The sequence below is a fragment of the Halichoerus grypus genome, chromosome 8 (assembly GCF_964656455.1).
Source record: "Halichoerus grypus chromosome 8, mHalGry1.hap1.1, whole genome shotgun sequence".
In the NCBI taxonomy this organism is placed as follows: Eukaryota; Metazoa; Chordata; class Mammalia; order Carnivora; family Phocidae; genus Halichoerus; species Halichoerus grypus.
In genome coordinates, this window is record NC_135719.1 from 67214701 (window position 1) to 67237987 (window position 23287).

Below are 23287 nucleotides of genomic sequence, written 5' to 3' on the forward strand. Positions count from 1 at the left end.
TTATAGTTTACAAGTTCAGAAGAGTTTAATCACAAATACAAATATAAATAAGGGAAAGTTACCACAAGGGGAAAATAGAGCTTTCAAATTATGATGCTGAGATTACTGTAATAATGTTGTATTATGAAATTTGAGTCATGGGAGAAAGGCCAGGGCCCAAATATACCCAAATGATCCAAACACTTTTATTTATTTATTTATTTATTTTTTAAAGATTTTGTTTATTTATTTGACAGAGAGAGAGATAGCGAGAGCAGGAACACAAGCAGGGGGAGTGGAGAATGAGAAGCAGGCTTCCCGCGGAGCAGGGAGCCCGATGCAGGACTCGATCCCAGGACCCTGGGATCATGACCTGAGCCGAAGGCAGACGCTTAACGACTGAGCCACCCAGGCGCCCCCGATCCAAACACTTTTAAAAACTGCATTTTCTTTAGATAATTCTACAGTTGGTATGCACTTCCTAGGAGAAAGTACAGTTTTAAAAAGATGATAGCTTCACAAAAAATATATCATGTATATAAAGTAATAAATCCACCAGATTCTATATAGCATGACCATATGAATAAAGATAAGTTGCCGTCTTGAAATCATTATTTAAAAAATAAGCCAAGCATGTTGGCTGGTTTCTGGTCCCCTTTGCAGATCTGCTGTCAATTATATCTGAAACAGGCTACAGGATATACCATGTGAGACAGTGGGGAGAAACTGACTTGGAAAATCAAGACAGTCATGTTCTAGTCCTTACTTGGCCCCCAGTTAGTCAGCCTAGGCAAAACAGCCTCTGAAGGCCTTCACTTCCTCATTGTTCTCTAAGGTTCTTTCCAGCACTGTAGTTCTAAGTTGACTTGAGGGCTCATTTTGGATGAAATAGCATTGTTTACATTAAATCACTTCCGGTACATGTTATCAGGAACTGTCCACACATGAAGTCTGAATCATTAAAATGTTTTACTCCATATTTTTCAAGCCAGAAACAGTAATTTATTTATTTATTTATTTATTTTTTAAAACATTTTATTTATTTATTTGACAGAGAGAGAGAGAGAGACAGCGAGAGAGGGAACACAAGCAGGGGGAGTGGGAGAGGGAGAAGCAGGCCCCTGCTGAGCAGGGAGCCTGATGCAGGGCTCGATCCCAGGACCCTGGGATCATGACCCGAGCCGAAGGCAGACGCTTAACTGACTGAGCCACCCAGGCACCCCCAGAAACAGTAATTTAGAACTCAACAATAACATTCTAATTTTTTAAAATCAAAATAAGATGACCAGAATCATTAAGCTTAGTATTCACAGCATTGAACCTAGAAAAACATGTATAATTAATAGAATGTTAAAGCCAAAAGAGCATATGACAGAGAGAGAGAGCCTGAGACTTCTTATGAAGTGTGTCAATGACAATTACTCCATAACAACTGTGTACTCAGGATCTGTGGACATAACATTACAAGCTGGGGGGAAAAATCCAGCCCAAATGTCAAATCATGGAGCCAGAATGATTCTGAATTTCCTAAAGACACACTCTGAGAAAGAAACAGAATTCTCCCCCATTTCCCCATCCCCCTGTCCCAAAGGGGAGAATGTAAAATTATGCACATCTTTGGTAATATTTTAGAAAAAATAAACACCTAGATATAAAGACAATTAAACTTAACATTTTCTCTTCAATTTGTTTTTTATAGCAGACATGTTAATTTCATTTTGAACATGGTATGCCAAATATCCTGAGCTTCCAGGAATAAAGTCATGTAGCTCCCCAAGGAATTTCTTCATGGCATCAATTGATATATAACCTACAAAATAAAAAATATATATATATTTGAAATCCTATCATACTGTTTTTCAGTATCTTTGATTTATTAGAGTTACAATTTCTTTTTTTTTATTTAAGATTTTATTTATCTATCTGACAGAGAGAGACACAGCAAGAGAAGGAACACAAGCAGGGGGAGTGGGAGAGGGAGAAGCAGGCTTCTCGCGGAGCAGGGAGCCCAATGCGGGGCTCCATCCCAGGACCCTGGGATCATGACCTGAGCTGAAGGCAGACACTTAATGACTGAGCCACCCAGACGCCCCTAAAGTTATGATTTCTAAAGAATGTTTTTAGAAAGAAGTAAAAAGAAGAAATAATGCCAGGGAGAAGATTCTCCATGAAACTTGATAATTACCAGGGAATACCCTCCTTCCCAACTCCCCACTCCCTGCAACCTTCTACCTCTTATTTTATTTATTTATTTATTTTTAAAGATTTTATTTATTTATTTTAGAGAGAGAGAGTGTGCGAGCAGGGGAGGAGCAGAGGGAGAGGGAGACAGTCTCCAGCAGACTCCACGCTGAGCGCAGAGCCTGACTCGGGGCTCGATCCCAGGACCTGAGATCATGACCTGAGCTAAAACCAAGAATTGGACACTTAACCAACTAAACCACCCAGGAGCCCCTTCCAGCTCCTTTTAAAACACAAATATTTGATTATCCACTTTGACTACTGAGAGTGTAATGTCCAGGTTGGGGGTAAAACATAAGGTACCTAGACCAAAATAACTGGGAAGTGTGTCTGGCTTAGAGTATAATCATTTAGAACTATCTATCCAAGTAGCTACTGTAAGAGCACAAACAGCTCATCTTCACTAGTAGAGCAGGGAACACTTTCCTGCACTGCTAACACTGAGATAACATTCTTTAATAAGAAATTAAGGGAAGGGGGCCTGGGTGGCTCAGTTGGTTAAGCATCTGCCTTCAGCTCAGGTCATGATCCCAGGGTCCTGGGATCTAGTCCCATATCAGGCTCCCCCATGGGGTGGGAGTGGGGTCTGCTTCTCCCTCTCCCTCTGGCCCTCAACCCCCACCCCTCCATGCTCTCTTTCAAATAAATAAATAAAATCTTTTAAAAAAATAAATTAAGGAAAATCAGTATTACTGCTTAGTCAACAAAGGTTATGAGTGTGATTAATTTTGATGTCATTAATAATCTGAAATTGATAAGAGTATCAAAAAAAAACCCACCTAGAATGTGGAGAGCTTAAGGACTCAATACTTTAGGGCAACCCATTCGGAGCCCCTCTCACTCTAGAGGGCTTTTGTTTCCTTTCCTTTCTGTTCTCACCTTCACTTAATAAACTTTCACTTCACTTCAAAAAAAAAGAAAAAGGACTCAAGGATTTAAGCGATATTACCTTGATAGCTACTGCTTATCTGAGTGATTATATTTTATGTGTAATATGTTTGTAGTTTATATTAAAACTGACACCTAATTTAATAGTCAGTACTGTATGAGAAAAATTCTGGTAGAGCTCAAAGATGATTGATTTTAGAACACCACCACCATCAACATGTGGTACATATGCATATAGTTTGATTGCTTCTAATAATATATGATAAATTGACAGTTAATAAATTAACTATGAATTCACTAATATAAAACTGATTAGTGTCTTTAAAGATATTTTAATCATAATCATTTACTTTAGAAAATCTCTTGAAGCACTATAACTATACTCCATATGGTTCATGATCTTTGCCTAATGACTAGGTTTCTATGTAAAATAAACTAGTACAGAAAAATGTTAACATTTAGTTAATTGCACATATACACTGTGTGAAGTTGCTAAAGATATGTGTGAGGATAGGAATTTTAAAAATAATTATTACATTAATAAAAATATTCCTATAAGAAGTATAGGACATTTATGCATCAGAAATGGATTATTTTAGCAGTTTTTAAGTAGTTAGGACTTTAGGCTGAAGTTGATTGACACTCAATTTAAACTAGCTTATAAGATTTTATTTATTTATTTGACAGAGAGAGACACAGCGAGAGAGGGAACACAAGCAGGGGGAGTGGGAGAGGAAGAAGCAGGCTTCCCACTGAGCAGGGAGCCCAATGCCGGGCTCGATCCCAGGACCCTGGGATCATGACCTGAGCCGAAGGCAGATGCTTAACGACTGAGCCACCCAGGCACCCTCAATTTAAACTAGCTTAAACGAAAGGGGAGTCTACTAGAAAGATTGCTATATCAACCAAACTGTGAGGAAGGCAGACATTTCTGTGTGGGCCTCAGAAGTAACCAGAGCTCATGGCTGTCTCTCACTGGTATCCAGTTTTCCCTGCATGTTAATTTCAATTTTTCTCTCTTGAGGCAAGTTGGCTTTCTTTACATGGTAGGAAACATGGAACTACATGGCTCCCAAGTTTTAGATCTTAAGAGCTATGGTCACCTGAATGAGAATGATTTGACTGGCTGCGTTCCATGCATAAAAATCTAGAGAAAGAGCTGTAACTGGCCCAACTCAAATCAGGTATTCATTCCCAAGGCAATAGTTGGGGGTGAGGAGCTCATGTTTTAGAAAATGTTTCTGTGTAAATCAGATGTACTGGGGGGAAGAAAAGAGAGTTCCTAGGAAAGGTATTCTATATGTGTCTATGGTAGCCAGCCTCCCAGATGGCCCTAAATGATCCCTATCTCTTGGTATTCACAAATTTGTGTAGTCTCTAGAAGGAGACTCTGTACTTGGTTTGGTCTATATGACCAACAGCACATGGCAGAAGTGATTGTATGGCACTTCTAAGAGTAGAATATAAAAAAAGACAGTGGCTTCTGTCTTGGGTATGCTCTTTTTCCCTCCTGCATTTCTCACTCTGAGGAAAGCAAGCTGCCATGTTGTGAAGAGCCTTATGGAGAGGCCCACTTGAGGAGGACTTTGGCCTTTGGCCAAAAATCAGCAAGGACCCAAGGCTTGCCATAACCACATGAGTGAGCTTTGAAATGGATTTTCCAATCCCATTTGTGCCTTGGAGTAACTGCAGCCTAGCTGGCAACTTGACTGCAACCTTATGAGAGACTTTGAGACAGAAGTATCTAATTAAGATGCTCCTGGATTCCCGGCCCTCAGAAACTATCAAGTAATAAATGTTGGCTTTAAGCTGCTAACTTTTAGAGCAATTTGCCAAACAGTGATAGGTAACTAATACAGTATCCATTATAGGTTCCCAAACTTTTAGTTATCAGAACTTTTTGGTTTGAAAATTTTTACCTGCAAGATATTTACAATTATTACTTTTTTAAAAGATTTTATCTATGAGAGAGAGAGAGAGCACGAGCATAAGCAGGGGGAGGCAGAGGGAGAAGCAGACTCCCCACCGAGCAGGGAGCCCAATGCGGGACTCGATCTCAGGACCCTGGGATCATGACCTGAACTGAAGGCAGCCGCTTAACCAACTGAGCCACCCAGGCGCCCCTATAATTATTAATTTTTAAAAATTAGTCACACATATAGCTATCAATCAGAACTTCTTATCATGGGTGATAACTAGTGATATCAGACTAAAATAATTTAATTCCAGCCAAAAGCAAAAAATAAACAAAAACAGACCCAGAAAATCCCTTGATATTTTATGGGACATTTATGGGACATTTGGCACTATCTGAAGATATTTTTGGTAGTCACAACTTGGGGCCACGGGTTCTAGGGCATAGTTCCAACTTGTATTTTCTGCAAACAAAAATCTAATTAGTTCTATTTTAAGAGACTTAACATTCATTGAACTGAACCCAACCCATTTTGAGGAAGAGACAGTCAAGTTACAGTCACAAAAATTGCTACCACTGCCTAAATTAGAACTGTCACTCACTATATTCCAACAAGAAGTTATTCTTTCCTGTACCAGCAGATGGGCATGATAAAAAAAAAAAAGGAAGTACTTGTCATTTCACATCAAAATTAAAGCCAAAGAATCATCTCTAAAGATTGAAACTTTCTTCCAAGAAAGTGCCATTTAAAATTTTTAAAAATTTTAATATAGGGGCAGCACCTGGCTGGCTCAGTCAGAAGAGCATATGACTCTTGATCTCAGGGTCATGAGTTGGAGCCCAATGTTGGGTGTGGAGGTTACTTAAAATAAACAAACAAACTTAAAAAAATAAAATAAAATTTTAGTGTAGAAATATAAGGAAAGAAAATAATCAAGCAAATAAAAAGATCAGAAAATTTTACTATGGTTCTATCAATAAAATTAACAAAAGATGATCACAGGTTGAAATCTTTAAAAATTCTGACTAATGATTATTTTTGTAGTTCTTTTTTAGTTTGCTTTTAATACAACACTGTCATGTCTTTTGAATAGTCAGGCAGCAATGAAACAGAGCGGCATTGTTACATGTCCAAATCTAAGCATTTGTCTTTATTGTATGGCTGATTTTAATATTTATCATTGATTTTTAAAATATGTTATCAAACACTTGGTAAGTCCAAATGAACATGAGACATTTAGAATCTGGTGATAGAGTTGCCTGAAACAAAATCAATACCAGTAATATGCCACAACCATGGTTTAAGGGGTACCTACATTTTATCTGAATGTTTAGGCCTAAGGATAAATCAGGGTAGCAGTTGCTGCTCCCGATATTAGAACAAGTACTTCTACTTAGTTCATTGTCCTTTGCAGCCCACAATTCCTCCTAAGAACCCCAGAACTGACTTCTCTGTCAAAGCTGGGTAACAGTTTTCTTTGATGTCTCCAAGTCTCAGCCTCAAACGACACATTAAAAGTTCTTTTTTTTTTTTTTTTAAGATTTTATTTATTTGTCAGAGAGAGAGAGAGCACAAGCAGGGGGAGCAGCAGGCAGAGGGAGAAGCAGGCTCCCCGCTGAGCAAGGAGACTGATGCTGGACTCCATCCCAAGACCCTGGGATCATGACCTGAGTCGAAGGCAGACGCTTAACAACTGAGCCACCCAGGTGTCCCTAAAAGTTCTTTTAAAGTGCTTTTCTAAAGGCTATTAACAGAAGAAAAAAAATAATGAAACAAATGGCTAGACCAAAAGGTAAGAAGGAATAGTACTATGAGAGAAGACATCTAGGAATTTGTGGACTAGTTCCAAGAGTCTGATAAAGAGAATGTGATAAATATACAAATGATTTTTAAAATGGAATTTCAAAAACCTATACTTTTTAAGTTGCTGTGTTTTAAACACAATTTTTTTAAAAACCTCTATTTTTAAAATGATCCATGACCCAGGTGCCTGGGTGGCTCAGTCGTTAAGCATCTGCCTTTGGCTCAGTTCATGATCCCAGCCTCCTGGGATCGAGCCCTGTGTCGGGTTCCCTGCTCAGCAGGAAGCCTGCTTCTCCCTCTCCCACACCCCCTGCTTGTGTTCCTTCTCTCGCTTTGTCTCTCTCTGTCAAATAAATAAATAAAATCTTTAAAAAAGAAATGATCAATGACCCTAACTAAATACTACTCAGATCAAAGTATCTAAACATCGACCTCACTCACCCCTATCCCAATCCCAATGGCCACTTCCACCTGATTCCCTTGGTTCCACCCTCTCATGTCAGCCTTAGAAAGCTGTCTTTCTTTATGTCAGGCACTAGAAAACCCAAACACGGAGTCCGTGGACACCTGTGAACCTCTTTAAATTATATGTAAAGTTGGTGTGTTATGTTTGTGTGTGTTTGTATGCTAGGGAAAAGGGTCTATGTTTCATCAGATTCTCAAAGGAAACTATGATTGGAGTTGTCCATATAATTTATCTTCCAAACTGGGACACCTGAGAGTAAAAAACTGATGCCAGGACAACAGACATAAACTGGGACTGTTTTGTGTAAACAGGGATGTGTATTCACGCTACCAATAGACGAGCGTTTTAACAAAATATGGGACCTATCTCTGGGTCAATTCTGCAGATTTATTTAGTGCATTGTTGTACATTTGTTGTAATGCATGTTGTACATGTATTTAATGCTTTATTGTACAAAATATTCTTTTGTTTCTTTCCTACTTGGGTTTTCTCTAAATTTTATTTTATTTTAAATTACCTGTTACCATGTTGTTCACTGGATAATTCTGAAGAGGGAAGTACATCTGCTTTTCTGTAACTGGAGTCGTTATAAAATGCTTTTCTGTGCTATAAAATGAAACATACAGAAAGTCACATTTATATTTGTGTTTTCCTGAGAAATTATTCCAGGCAATATATATAGTAATCTATTTACTCTACAGCAGACTTCAATCTTTTCAATCTTATTGGGTGAAAATGTTATGTGTGGACTTCTTTTGTGCTTCTAAGTAATACAAGTTCCCATACAGATATTTTCGGTTTTCTTGGCCACTTCAAAAAACATATTTTTTGTGTATGTAGGGGCATAAGTCTTTTCCTCAATATTATTAAAAGCAAAATAATTCAGTAATACTTTACAATTAGATAAAATATATATACATATGTAATCTTATGCCAAGGAAAGTATAGTGGGCTCTATTTTAAATAATCACAGCATTTTTTGTTATTCAGTGTTTAAATAATTGGAACTCTGTTAACTATTACTTCAATGCTTTAAATAAAAAATGAAATCTGGGAAAATCATGAGGTACACTAAGATTCTGAAGTGACTTCTGAGTTAAAAAGAGAAAAAGTTAAAGTATTCTGAGTGTGGTTGTGTAGTATAATTAATTATATTCTAACTTTTAAGAGCTTAGTAGTTTTCAACTAAAATATTCTGTTTCCAACTGTGCCAAGTAACAATGTTTACTGTATTTAGACTACATATAACCAATAGATAATACAATTATATGAAAATAAAAACCTCAATAATTAAAAGTAGGGGTCATCCTTAATTTATTATTTTCCTTAAAAAATCTAAAATTACACTTAGTGATAGAAAAGCTTTATTTTCTTTTTTCTTTTTTTTTTTTTTTTTAAAGATTTTATTTATTTATTTGACAGAGAGACACAGCGAGAGAGGGAACACAAGCAGGGGGAGTGGGAGAGGAAGAAGCAGGCTTCCCGCGGAGCAGGGAGCCCGATGCGGGGCTCGATTCCAGGACCCTGGGATCATGACCTGAGCCACCCAGGCGCCACCTAGAAAAGCTTTATTTTCAATTTGTTTAAAAATTAGATTTCATCTGAACTCTTCTAAAAGAAACTACAGCTCAGTTAGGATAAGATCCTTTAAATAAAGTAAAATAGTGTTCCCAGAAGAGTTAGGGACTCTAAAAGGATAACCATTATTATTATTTACTATGGCTTTAAGATTTCTGGCTAAGCAATGAGATGGGGGAAGGTAGAGAAAGAAATGGAAGAGATATTTAGTCTTTTTACTAGAAGCAATCTTTCATATGAACAAATGATATGATTATGCATCCTGAAAAGCATAAGATTTATATGAAGAAAATGTGAAAATGTTCCTTAAGGGCCACAAAAGAAAATTTGAACAAGTGGGAAAAAATACCATTTTCTCAGATAGGAAGATTCAATATCAGAGGTAGTCTCCCTAAGTTAATCTATACATTTTTTATAATGTCACCAGAAATAACAACAGTAATTTTTAAAAAATAATGAACAAGGTGTCTCTAAAATTCAGATAGAAAAATAAACCAGAAAGAATAGCAAGACTAAAGAGGAAAAACTAGCACTAGATATCAAATCGTATTATAAATAACTAAAACAGAGTGGTGCTGTTGCATGACAAATGAATGGAATATAAAAATATAAAATGCAGAAATAGACCCAAATACTTACAGGGATCTAACCTCTGATAAAGGTGGCATTTTAAGACAGGGTGTGTGGGGGGAGATAAATTATTTAATCAGTAGCCACAGGTAGTTAGCTATCTGGAGGAAAAAAAAAGAAAGTGGATCCCCACCTCACATCTTACACCAAGATATATTCCAAATGTGTCACAGATTTAAACTGAAAAATAAAGAAATCATTAAGAAGAAACCATAGCAAAAAATAATAATGATAATAATCTTAAGAGTAGGAAGACTTCCCTAAGTACAACACAAAACCTGAAAGCCATTAAAGAAAATGTTAATAAGCACAAATGTATACAGTAAAACATATTTGCATGACAAAACCCAACATTTTTTATTTTTATTTTTATTTTTTGATTTTTTAATTTGTTTATTTCTTCATTGGCTATATATATAAAATTGACATTAGCATATGAACTTTACTACTTTTTTAAATTTATTAATTTAATTTTCTGTACTTTAATACTGTATTCTTAGTATTTAGATATACTAAGGGCATAGTCATCATTCAAGAAAACTGACAGGTATTTAAAAAAAAAAAAAAACTTTTCCAAACTGATCAGTCTTTCATTTGCTTATCTTTTTTTTTTAATTTTTTTTATTGTTATGTTGATCCCCATACATTACATCATTAGTTTTAGATATAGTGTTCCCTGATTCATTGTTTGTGCATAACACCCAGTGCTCCATGCAGAACGTGCCCTCCTCAATACCCATCACCAGGCTAACCCATCCTCCCACCCCCCTCCCCTCTAGAACCCTCAGTTTGTTTTTCAGAGTCCATCGTCTCTCATGGTTCTTCTCCCCCTCCGATTTCCCCCCCTTCATTCTTCCCCTCCTGCTACATTCTTCTTCTTCTTTTTTTCTTTCTTAACATATATTGCATTATTTGTTTCAGAGGTACAGATCTGAGATTCAACAGTCTTGCACAATTCACAGCGCTTACCAGAAAAACCCAACATTTTTTAAAGTCAAAAGACAATAGGCTAAGAATTAATTGTAACTTATTTCATAATGAAGTAATTCTCCTAAAACGTAAAGGGTTCTTATCAAAAAATAAAAGCAATACTCAATCAATAGAAAAATGTGTAAAGGATATGAACAAACAGTTCACAGAAAAGGAGATATAAGTGGTTCTCAAATATCTGAAGACGCTCAACCTCATTCATCATAATAGCAATTCAAACAAAACTAGACTGAGATACCACTTTATACCTATCAGATTAGCAAAGACCAAAATACATGACAGTACTCTGTGTTGGAGAAGGTATAGGGTTAATAAGATGACTAACTATCCCAGTTTACCCTAGATTGAGGGATTTCTCAGGACATGGGGCTTTTCAGTGTTAAAATCAGGACAGTTCTAAGCAAACCTGGATGTTTGGTTACCCTAGCTGGAAAAGGCACTTTTGTAACAGTTTTTTTTTTTTTTTTTTTATTGGAAAAGGCACTTTTATACACAACCAGTAGGAGCACAAATTGGTTTAACCTGGATGGAGGGCAATTTTAAGACCTATCAAAGAGACAAATCTACATGCCTTTTGACCTCGTAAGAATTACCCTACAGATATTCACACACACAAAATGACATTACATAATCATTCACTGAAGCACTGTTTTTAATAGCAAATTAGAAATTACTTAAAAATCCATTAAAATAAGCAACTAGTTAAATAAATTATGATAAATCCACATAGTAGAACACTATACAAAGCAAAAATGAAAAAGCTCTTTATGTAATAACATGAAATGATCTCCAAGGTAAATTACTGAGTGAAAAAAGGCAAGGGACTGAACAGGGCTTACAGTCTATCACTATTTGTAAGAAAAAGGAGAAATGAAAATACTTACATGAATTTGTTAGTATATGCACATATAAGAAATTATAATATTGGTTACTTCTGGGAGGGAAACTGGCTCACTAGGGACCAGTATTTTCATAGTATCCCCTTTTGTATAAGTTGGATTTTGATAATTAAAATTTGAAAATGGAAAAATAATATGTAGGCATGAAGAACTAAGGAAAAGATTTGTTACAAAGGAGAGTAATGAGTTTGGGACTTGCCTTGTCAGGTATTAAAATACATAAATGAAGTTATATAACTTAAAAGAATATTGTATTGATATAGAAATAGATCCACAGATTAATGGAATAACACAAATAGTTTAAAAATAGATCTCTATATACTAAAAAAAATATGACAAAGGGAAATTACACATCAGTTGGAAATAGATTTATTATTAAAAAAAAGTGGAAACTTCTTATTTGCAAAACAAAATCAATTTAGATCTTTATCTATTACCATACACCAAAATAAATATCTGCAGAATTTAAAATTGATTTGATCTCTGAATGGGAAAGAACTTTTCTGATCATGAAAGCAACTAAAGAAATTATAAAGGAAAAGTGATCAATTTAATGATGCAGAAATTTAAAATTTGTATCTCTAAAAAAGTATAAACCAGACAACAAACTGAGTATATAATGTGACAAACTGGCAAAAGGATAATAAAGCTATTACATAAAGATGCCAGACAAGTTGATAAGAAAAACAATAAGGCCCCCAATAAAAAAGGGAGAAAGGATAAAAACAAACCACAGAGAAGAAATATAAAATGCTAATAAATTCAAAAAGGTTCAAAGCCATTAGTAATCAAGAAAAATGCACATGAAAACAAGATGTATTTGTATAAAACTAGAAAGGGATGGTAGTTATCTCTAAACGGTGGGGTTGCTTATAATTTAAATTTTCTTTATTTTCTATTTTGACAAATTACATGCATTATGTTCATAATAGAATAATTAAATTCATGCAATTTTCAGAAGATTTGGGGAACATATTGAGAAGTGGAAACAGCATAGTGATTAAGAGTTTGAATTCTGGATCAGCTAGACTTAGCTTCAAATTCAGCTTCACTATATGAGTAATGTTGGGTGACATTTAGCTCTCTAACCTGTTTCCTCAACTGTGAGATGGGGCTAATATTTATCTATCTTACAAGGTTATGAGAATCAAATGAACTGATAAGCTCACAAGTGTCTTATATTTAGCAAGTGTTTTTAATAACTGGTTCATCACTTACTATTCAGTATCACTAGTAGAATGCCAACGAAACAAATGCTTTCTGAGTAAGGGCAAAGTATATTTTATCTATGTTCACACTGCACCCTCTGGTGGTTCCATAAAGAAAAGGCTCTAGGTTAGATACCTATCTAAGGTATCTATTCATATCCTTTGTCCATTGTTATTGTTATTGGATTGGACATATTTTCCCCAAATTTGGAAGCCCCCTTTGTATCTTAAACTAGTTTTTGTCAGATGTCTTTTCATGTGTATATTTTTCTTTTGACTTAGTTTATGGTGTTTTTATTGCCAGGTACAAGTTTAAAATATTTTTGGTAGTCACACTTATCAATCTTTTCCTTGATGGCCTCCATGTTTTGCAGGGCAACAATTTCTTAAAGAACTTATGTATCTGATATCTTTACTAGTCAAGTTAATCACTGGGAGTTACTTCTTATTTTCTATTTCCCAGCCTTCTCTTACAAGGTCATTAGGATAATTATTCTTTCCTCTATTAATCCCTTAAGAATATCTTCATGGTCTTACCTCTTCTTATTTTTCTTCCTTTTTTTTTTAACCAGTTTTTTATCTCAAAAAACCATAACAAGTAAGTTCAAAGGAGTGCTATACATAGAGATCCCAAGACTTAAAATATGGATTCTCAAACTTAAGTGGTAGAATGTCTAGAAGTCACAGGACCATGAAACAATGGTTTACTAAACTTAATTAAATGCACAACTTTGTGTAAATTAGATAACAACTAACTTCAAATTATAACAAACCAAATAGTAGGTACAAAAGATATAAGAAAAAAAACTATAGAAGAAAAACTTAAAATTGAAAAAACTATAAAGTAAACCCATTAACTTTTATATTGAAGAGAGACAGCTACTATTTGGTCAGTTTTATTTCAGCAGACCTTTGAATAGCCAGTACTCCTTATGAGTATTTGAAAACCATGGAACTGGAAAACATGGAATTAGGACTAGATAATAAGCCTGAAACAAAGGGGTCTCTCTTAGATCGGCTCTAACACAATGGTAAGTCCATGATTGTCTGTCTTTTTAAATTTAATTTCTTAAAGTAACCACATTACAAACAATTTGGAAAGGAGAGGGGGAAATCACTCAGAACTTCCAATCCTAATAAAATTACTGCTAATATTTCATATATCTTATTTAAAAATTAATGTAACAGTAATCACAATATACATAAATTCTTGTTTCTTTTTTTTTTTTTTTTAAGATTTTATTTATTTCTTTGACAGAGAGAGACACAGCGAGAGAGGGAACACAAGCAGGGGGAGCAGGAGAGGGAGAAGCAGGCTTCCTGCGAAGCAGGGAGCCCGACACAGGGCTCTATCCCAGGACCCTGGGATCATGACCTGAGCCGAAGGCAGGCGCCTAACGACTGAGCCACCCAGGTGCCCCTAAATTCTTGTTTCTTTTGTGCAAGGAAAGTCTAGTATAGTGGTTGGCTCTGGAATTAGACTGACCCAGTTCAAATCCAACTTCTCCCCACTTAATAATAAAAGTTTGTATGACTTCGGGCAAATTAATCTATCTAATCCTAGACCTCTTTTGCTGTAAAATGGCAACGGTGATAATGATAATATCAATGGTGTAAGAAGACAGTGAAAATTAAGTGAGATAAACCCAGTAAGTGCTCAAAGATGCCTACATTGAATTGAATATCAATGCAGTGTATGAATTCAATACCTTTTGGATAATTCTTTTTCCTGATCTGTTGCTGGTTCATTGCTTTCCCTAAGGGCCTTTATTTCATTTGGTGTTACTTCATCATGCTGTGGATAGCAAAAGAAATCACATTTTTGAAAATCAGCACATAAATGATCCAATCAAAAGTTTTTTTAAAAAGTAAAAAAGTAAATTGGCAATATATATCAAGAGTCATAAAAATATTTATACACTTAGATCCATTCAATCTAGTTCAGTGTCAAAAACAAAATTTTGCACACACACACAATTGTACTATTTGTTTTTAGGGCTATGTATGAATACGATGTATTTTTAAAATGTCAGCTGTGGTTGTATTAGATTGTAAAATTTTGACTAATTTTATTCTTTTCAATTTTTGAAATTTTCCCTGGCCATATTAATTTTTAGTTTTTAAAAGATAAGGAAACAAAAAATTTAAATTTAACTAAACTTTCTTAAAATCCTTGACTTGAAAATTCCTAGGCTTCCTGTGAGTTACAAATCAAAAACATGAAGTAAGCTGAACAAATTACATTTCCCCTTCAAAATGAAAATGAAGTATTTAGCTATGGAGTTATGAAAGAACTAAATATATATTAAGCTTTTCAAAAAGATTATTTGACAGTGACTCAGATACTGATACCTGTCACATAATATAATTACTTAATATGCCATTAGGAAATTTCTATGTTTAGATCACAAATCCACTCCAAACAATACTAATGTTCCCCAAATTACTTACCAGATTTACCCTTGTTGTTGCCATTCAATGAAGTACTTTCTACTTATATATTCTATGGTTACATTATTATAATTGGCTAATATCAATCAATATTTTGAAAGAACTAACAAAATCATTTATCATAAAAACATATAATTTCTAGAATCAATCATCACTACAGGCATATTCTACTAATTTTTCTATGAAAAAATTCTACTATTTTTCTATGAAAAAATATTGGATTGGGTAGGAGCTGAGAAAATTTGGTTCCATTTTGCTATTGTCTAGCATGTGAACTAAAACAGGTTTTTACCTTCTCTTTACCTCGGTTCTCTCATTTCTAAATCTGAATGATTAAATTAATGGGCTTTAGGAGCTTTTTAGCTCTAAAGTTCTGCATACTCAATAATTATTGTCACATAACAACCATTTGATCACCACTCACATCCCTGAAAACACTATGACTGACAAGGATTAGATATTTTGGTCCTTAGAACCAACATAGCCAAAGATACTAAAATAACTATGATTTTCAGATGATCACAACTTGGGAAGAAAAAACAAATTAATGAAAGAATACAAAATGCTTAAGCTAATTGTTTGGCTTCAGACATATAAAGATTTTTCTACCTAAGTGTTTATTTTGAAAATTTTCAAACTCTGAAATGTTAGCGAATAATACAGTAAGTACTATATACCTTTCACCTAGATTCATAACATGTTAACATTTTTATCACTTTGCATGCCTTCTCTCATTTTTTATTTTTTGCTGGACCATTTGAAAAGGTTTGCAGATATTATGACATTTTACTCCTTAATCTTTAGCTTGCATTTTCTTTCAAAAGCATTCTTTTGTCTTTATAATACCACCATCACAATTAAGAAATTTAACATTAATTCAATATCACCTAATAGTCCATATTTAAATTTTCCCAATTGTTCTCAAAATGTCTTTTTAACTTTTTACTTAAAAAATATCCAGAATCCAATCAAGGTTTATACATCACATTTGGTTGTTATGTCTTCTGATCTAGAACAGTATTCCTGTTTTTGTTTTGTTTTGTTTTTTTATGACATTGTTTTAAAGAGTCTAAGCCAGATAGTTGTTTTGTGATGTCTCACATTCTGAAATTGTCTGAGTGTTAATTAGGTTAAGCATTTTGAACAAGAACACTCACTGTATAGATTATATGCTTTTTATTATATCACATCAAGCTGAACATAAGGAGAGGTTATTCCAATTTTGGTGATGCTAAATTCGACCAGTTGGTTAAGGTGGTGTCTACCAGATCTCTCTACTGTGAAGGCACATCACTTACCTTTGTAACCAGTAAGTAATCTGTGGGGTGATAATTTGAGAACATGGTTTTAACATCCATTAATGACCCTGCCTAAATCAATTATTTTATTGGGGGTGGTAGTTACTATTTTATAAGGAAAATTTCCCTTATCCCACCTTTCCTTTCCTTCCTTCCAATCCTCCTTCTTGCCTTCCTTTCTTTCCTCTTTTCACCTCCTTTCCTTCCTTCCTTCTGTTCTTTTTGTCTTTCTTTATGCTTTTGGAGTATCACTATTGAATCATGGATTCTTTTAAATTTAATGTACTATAATTCATTACTGCCATTCTTCTTGATGCTCAAATTATCCTAAATTTGGCTACTGCATGAAGATTTTGAAGTAAGTCAAAAGCACTGACAAATTTGAAGCAGAATAGCAAAAGCTATAAAACAGTCAATTTTCAGTATTGTACACATTTATTGAGGGGTATTATTCAAAACATTTAACAGATGACACAACATGGGAATTAGTAAATCAGAATCTATGCTGGCAGTAAAAAACTGGTAAATACTGTATCTAATTAATGATAGAAGCAAATTTTCAAGCTTTTTACATGAATAATTTTATTCATATGAAAATATCTCAGTGTACTAGTGTGAAAACAGTATCAGACAAGATAATGTTCAATAAAAGCATGCCCTTTAAATTCCATAACCTGGATCACTGGTGTTAACATGTCATAAGTAAACATTTTTCAGATTACATTGCTTTCAAAATTTTTTGAAACTGTAGATTTTAACCAAGTACTTTAATTTACTCTTACCTTCTCTATCAGAAAATGTTGGTCTTGTTCCCAAATAAAACTACCAAGTTTTCTTCTTATTTCTGTGGTAAGAAAAGCAAATTCAATACTATTTTTTAAGTAATTTTGTAGAATTTTCTGAAGTTTACTTGAAGTCTGAATTTTCCAGGCCAGCATTATTCCACTTGCATCAAACTCACCTAAGATACTTGTTTAAAATGCAGATTCTTATTGAATCAGAAGATTGAGGAGGAGCTCAGGAATTTGCATTTCTAACAACCTCCCAGATGATTCCAAAGCATTATGAGAATCATTGTTGTAAATTTTTTCTGCTGGAATTTATGACTTCATTAGATATCTTTGTCTTTAGGCCAACCATTAATAAAGAAGACAATTGTCCAGTTAAAATAAAAGGTATAAAATTCCTTAATTTGTAGAGTAGAGGTCCTCAAGTATTCAATAATTTGGTAAAAGAAGAGTGAAAGAGAAACAGGTCTAGTGGGCATAGTAGAATAGGAATTCTAACAATGCTCAGCATGTCAAAGGACTATGTCGTCATCCTTAATGATCTCAAAAGCTTCCACAGTAGCCCACTTGAGGACAAAAAGGTAACATTCCTCTAGACCTATGTTGTCCAATATAGTAGCCACTGGACTAGCTATATATGGGCACCATATTGAAATGTGGTTGGTCCAAAGTGAGATGTGCTGTGAGTGTAAAATAAACACTGGATTTCAAAGATTTAGCATCAAAAAAAGAATGTAAATATCTCAATAATTTTTATATTGGTTATATATTGAAATGATAATATTTTGGATATATTAGGTTAAATAAGATATATTCTTAAAATTAATTTCACCTAGGGGCACCTGAGTGGCCCAGTTGGTTAAGCGTTTGACTCTTGATTTCGGCTCAGGTCATGATATCAGCATCAGATCAAGTGGGGAGTCTACTTGAGATTCTTTCCCTTTTCCTCTGTCCCTCCCCTTGCTTGGGCTCTCTCTCTCTCAAAATAAATAAATCTTTAAAAAATTAATTTCACCTATTTTTATACATCAATTTCTTATTTACACTAGAAAATTTAAAATTAGTATGTGGTTCACATTTGCATCTCACACTTCTAGACAATACTGGTCTAGGTGGATAATAATGTATGCTTTTTATTCTTAAAAAAGAGCATGTTTTCATTTAAAACAGATCTTTTTAAATTTTACTTACTACTATTATTTTTTTAAAGATTTATTTATTTATTTTAGAGAGAGAGAGAGCATGTATGTGGTGTGTGTGTGTGGGGGGGGTGTGGAGCAGAGGGAGAGAGAGTCTTAAACATACTCTGCACTGAATGTGGAGCCCCCAACGCAGGGCTTGATCTCACAACCCTGAGATCATGACCTGAGCTGAAACCAAGAGTCTGACACTTAACTGAATCACTCAGGTGCCCCATCGTTTATTTAGAGAGAGAGCACACGCGCACATGTGCGCAAGGGGGGGGGGGGTCTTTAAGCAGGCTCCAGGCCCAGCACAGAGGCTGACGTGGGTCTTGATCTCACAACCCTGAGATCATGACCTGAGCCAAAATCAAAAGAGTAGGATGCTTAACCAACTGAGCCACCCAGGCGCCCCAGTGTATAAAGAATAATACAAGGGGCGCCTGGGTGGCTCAGTTGGTTAAGCATCTGCCTTCAGCTCAGGTCATGATCCTGGAGTCCTGGGATCAAGCCCCAAGTTGGGCTCACTGCTCACTGTGGAGCCTGCTTCTCCCTCTCCCTCTGCTGCTTCCCCTGTCTGTGCTCATTCTCTCTGTGTCAAATAAATAAAATCTTAAAAAATAATAATAATACAAACATACGGGTTCATTATTATAACGAATCTTAAAATTTCATTACAATGAAGAGATTCAAAACTAGCAAACATTTATTAAATGTTCACATGTCAGACTACTTAATATATTATCTCATTTTATCCTCAAAACAACTTGTTAAAGTTCACAAAACTGGTAAATGTTGGATCCTAGCCAGTGAGCACTGTGAGGGCAAGATCTGCTTTTTGTCTTATTCACCACTGAATCCTCAGCACCTGGGTTGAAACCTGACACATAGGAGTTTAGTGAATGTGTGAATGAGCAATAAACAGACAAAGCTAGAATATACACCCAAGCCAATCTGATCCCAAGTCCATGATTTTCCACTTATATTAAATGATACAAAACACAAAAATCTCTTATTGAGAACAAAGATCAGTCAAGTTGGGAGACCTAGCTGGATTTGGCTAACAGAGATCGGATAAATTATCTTTGCCAACCTTTTTGCAAGCATGCAGGAGGAAGAATGAAATGACCTAAAGCCACCGAGTTTTTTATTTCAGCATTAGCTACTGCAGAGAGATAGCAGGCGTGAAAAACTGTAGCATTATCTTCTATGTAATCAAGGCTCTGATATATTCTAGGAGAAAGAAAGGAAATATTTTAGGTTATAAAATAAACAAGAATGTATTCAACCTTTCAAAAGAAAGAATAGGTGAGCGGAAGTAGGGATAATTATCTACAGGCAATCAAGATACTGGGGAATAAGGGAGTGGGGAGGGGGCAGCCAGGGTGGTGATTAGACCTCTGCTTTGTAATCATAATGTGAAGGGGGATCGCAGGTGGGCGGATTGGAGGCAGAGTAACCTCTCTGAAAGCTACTATAGTCCCACCAAGAACATTTACAGGGGTACACGGTACATGTACGGTGGTGTTTGGCCACCGACTGATTAATGGGGGTGGGGTTGTTATTCACAAGAAACTACTAGGGTTTTAAGTTTGAGAACACAGGACCTGGTGCAGGTGTGAAGGGGCAATCAGGAGATTTGGTAGGAACATACTGAGTGTGATAGGCCTTCAAGGCACCACGTAGAGTTGTGGGAGAGACAGCTAGAAACAGAAGACTGGAACTCAGGGAAGACTCGTGGACCAAGTAGGAGGCCGAGTCATTGTGGCAGAAAGGAGAAGAGAAAGCTGGTTTTTATCCCTCCCCGCTTCCCATCTAGGACTGAAAACTTGCTCCTTTCCAGTCTATTCCTATCGTCAATATTTCTTAGTGACTGTGACTTCCATCTTCAGCTCCTGGCTCATTATGACCCAGGAGGCACTGCCAGGTGGCCTTCAGGTACCTCAGCGTGTCTGGGTGGGAGGCATCACAGCTGAACAAGAAATCGGCGGCCCTGGCGTCACTGATCGAGCCCCCTTCGGCCACTGCGGAGGCAAGAGCACAAGGTGAGCCTATCACGTACCCCGGTGCCAAAGCACCACAGAGAAGAGAGATGCTCTGCCCACCACCTCACCCGCGCCTTCCACCCAGCTGCCTACCCCAGAACTGCCTCAGTTCTCGGCCGACGCTGCCGCAGAACCAACCCCGCTGCCCTTGAAACATGGCGATCGGCGTGCGTGCGAGGGTGTGGGGGAGAGGAGGGCCTAACGGGGATCGCTGATTGGGCTGAGGTGCGAAGCCAAGCTCGATGATTGGTTCTCAGAGTAATGGGCGGGAAAAGCCTGAGGCTAAAGGAAGTGGAGTCTGGTCACTCACTACCAGAGAGCTGACGGACGCGTGGGATTGTGGAGAAGCGTCTCATGTTTCCCCTGATATGGCGGAGAAGGGTCAGTCATGCTTGTGAGTTTTAAAACCCTCAGTGTTAAAGTTGTTGTGCTGTTGTTACAGGCATGGTCACACGTTCTGTGGCATCAGGTGTTATTTTGAAGACAAACTCTTTTTATCGTTTCATTTATAAATGTTTCAATTAGAATCTCTCAAAGAGGGGCGCCTGGGTGGCTCAGTCGGTTAAGCGGCCGCCTTCAGCTCAGGTCATGATCCAGGGTTTTTGGGATCGAGTCCTGAGTCGGACTCCTTGCTCACCAGGGAGCCTGCTTCTGCCTCTCCCTCAGCATGCTGCTTCCCCTGCATGCTTCTCTCTCTCCGTCAAATAAATAAAATCTTAAAAAAAAAAAGAATCCCTAAAAGATGAGGACTTTTAGAAAGACAAAACCACAATACCATTATCACACTTAAAAATAATGATTCTTTGATATAGTCAAATTTCACCAGTGTTGAAATTTCTGTTTTGTTTTGTTTCAAAATTATGCTTTTCTTTTGCAGTTTCCACAATCCACCACCTACCCCCTTACATCAGTTTTGATAAGCTATATTTTTCTGGTGTTGGGTCCATTTAATCTAAAATTTCAAAAATATTGATATAAAGGTCATAAAACATTTTATTATCTTTTTTAATGCCTGCAGGTTCTGTAACAATAGTTCCTTTTTCATTTGTTATTATTTGTGCCGTTTTATTTCTTAGTCTCACCAGAGGTTTGCCAATTTTATTAGTCTTTCAAAGAACAAACTTCTGAATTTGTTGATACTTTTTAATGTATTTTCTATATTATTAATTTCTGTTGTTATCATTTCCTTGGTCTTAAATTGCTGTTCTATTAATTTCTTGAAAGAGATGAGTGCCTTTCATTCTGTTTTCTAATATGTGCATGTAAGGCTATAAATTTTCTTAAAACTGTGTTTACTTTAAAATTTCCAAACACGTGACTACACAGTTATCTTATTGTTAATGATTGCTGGTTTAAATGCATTAAGGTCAAAGAATAGGACTTTTAAAATGTACTGAATGTATTGAAATTTCCCTTAGAATTGAAGTATATGGTCAGTGTTATGTGTTTGCAAAGATTATTCGCACCTGTTGGATATTCTGAGTGTTGGGTGCAGCATTCTGCATGTTTATTGGGTCAAGTTTGTTAATCATATTGTCAGATTTTTCTATCAGTTATTGAAAGAAGCATATTAAAATCTCCTTTGTGGATTTATTGATTTCTTGTTAATTTTTGCTTTATATATATTGAAATTATGTTGTTAGGTGCATGCTAATGTATACTTGTTACTTTCTACTTAACTGAACTATTAAGCACTTAAATATGAAAGGCAAAACTTTAAAACATATGAATAAAGCAGGGGAGAATACCTCTCAGGCCTCTGAGTAGAGAATAACTTTTTAACAGACACAAGGATTAACCAGTAGGAGAAGATATTTGCAGTATGAATAACCAACAAAGGATTAGTATCTAGAGCACGTAAGTAACCCTATGAATCAATAAGAGACAAACAACACAATAGAAAATATGGGCAAACACCTGAATAGACATTTCATAGAAGAAGAAATTTAAATGGCCGATAAACTTATAAAAAGATGCTCAGCCATAGGGAGCTGGAAATGCATACTAAAACTATGAGATACCATTATGTATCCACTTTACTGGTACATAATTGAATTGCTAAAAACATAGATTAATGGGAACTGTAGGAATGTAAATTGGCATAGTCACTGTGACCAACAATTCAGCATTACTTACTTGAAGATGTGCATAACTTATCTGCCAGCATTTATTACATATATACCTAGAGAAGTTCTTGCTCCCCTTTACCAGTACACCTTGGACAATAATGTTTATGGCAACATTGTTGCTAAAGCAACAGCAACAACCAAAACCAAACTAGAAACAACCACTTATTTATCAACAGTAGTTTGGGTATTTAAACTGTTGTGTTTTCATAGAATGGAATACAACATAATTTTGAATTTCAAAAAAGCTAAGGAAGACATAGAACATGATTCCATTCATTTAAACTTCAAAAAACAGGCATAACGGGGTTCCCTGGCTGGCTCAGTTGGAAGAGTTTGTGACTCGAACTCGGGGTGGTGAGTTTGAGCCCCACGTTGGGTGTAGAGATTACTTAAATATTTTTTTTAAATTAAAAAAAAAAAACAGGCATAATGAATCTTTCTTTTTAGGGATACATATATATGTAGTAAAGAAAAAACTAAACAGTATGGTTGTTGGAAAAATATACCTATGAATTATTTTCAGAAAGGAAAAAAACAGATACAAAATGTAGAATAATGATTACCTCAGGGCCTAGAGAGGGACACATGGGGCCTTAAAAGGTTTTGATACTATTTGCAAAACTAGATGGTTAATTAATGAGTGTTTGTTTTTTTATCATTCTCTAAATTGCATATATATATTACATACACTCTTTTGTGTGTATTTTACAGTTTAATTCTTAAAAATAATCAAGTAGGTCAACTTAGGATTTTATCTAAAGTAGTTAAGCAAATATTTGGCCTTGAGTAAATCACTT

At 35.6% G+C, this 23287-nt stretch overlaps 1 protein-coding gene and 1 long non-coding RNA gene across 3 annotated transcripts in view; one reads left to right on the forward strand and one right to left on the reverse strand.

Annotated features, from left to right (window-relative positions):
- The window catches only part of LOC118521970 (uncharacterized), a 131262-nt gene that overhangs the window by 28567 nt on the left and 79408 nt on the right, over nucleotides 1–23287 (forward strand). The window contains exons 2-3 of one of the 2 annotated variants that reach the window (XR_004910395.2): nucleotides 20209–20361; nucleotides 20619–20756. This is a non-coding gene — a long non-coding RNA (uncharacterized LOC118521970). Of the gene's footprint in view, nucleotides 1–20208; nucleotides 20362–20618; nucleotides 20757–23287 lie in introns of those variants that run through there. The other variant, XR_013450477.1, reaches the window with a different exon arrangement.
- Nucleotides 499–21966, reverse strand: TERB2 (telomere repeat binding bouquet formation protein 2). Its single transcript, XM_036070802.2, has 7 exons — nucleotides 20455–21966; nucleotides 20259–20340; nucleotides 19410–19549; nucleotides 17130–17191; nucleotides 14308–14393; nucleotides 7811–7899; nucleotides 499–1789 (listed from the first exon to the last, which is right to left on the reverse strand). Exons 1-7 carry the CDS (start codon nucleotides 20516–20518, stop codon nucleotides 1647–1649), a joined length of 666 nt encoding a protein of 221 aa, XP_035926695.2. The 5' UTR covers nucleotides 20519–21966; the 3' UTR covers nucleotides 499–1646.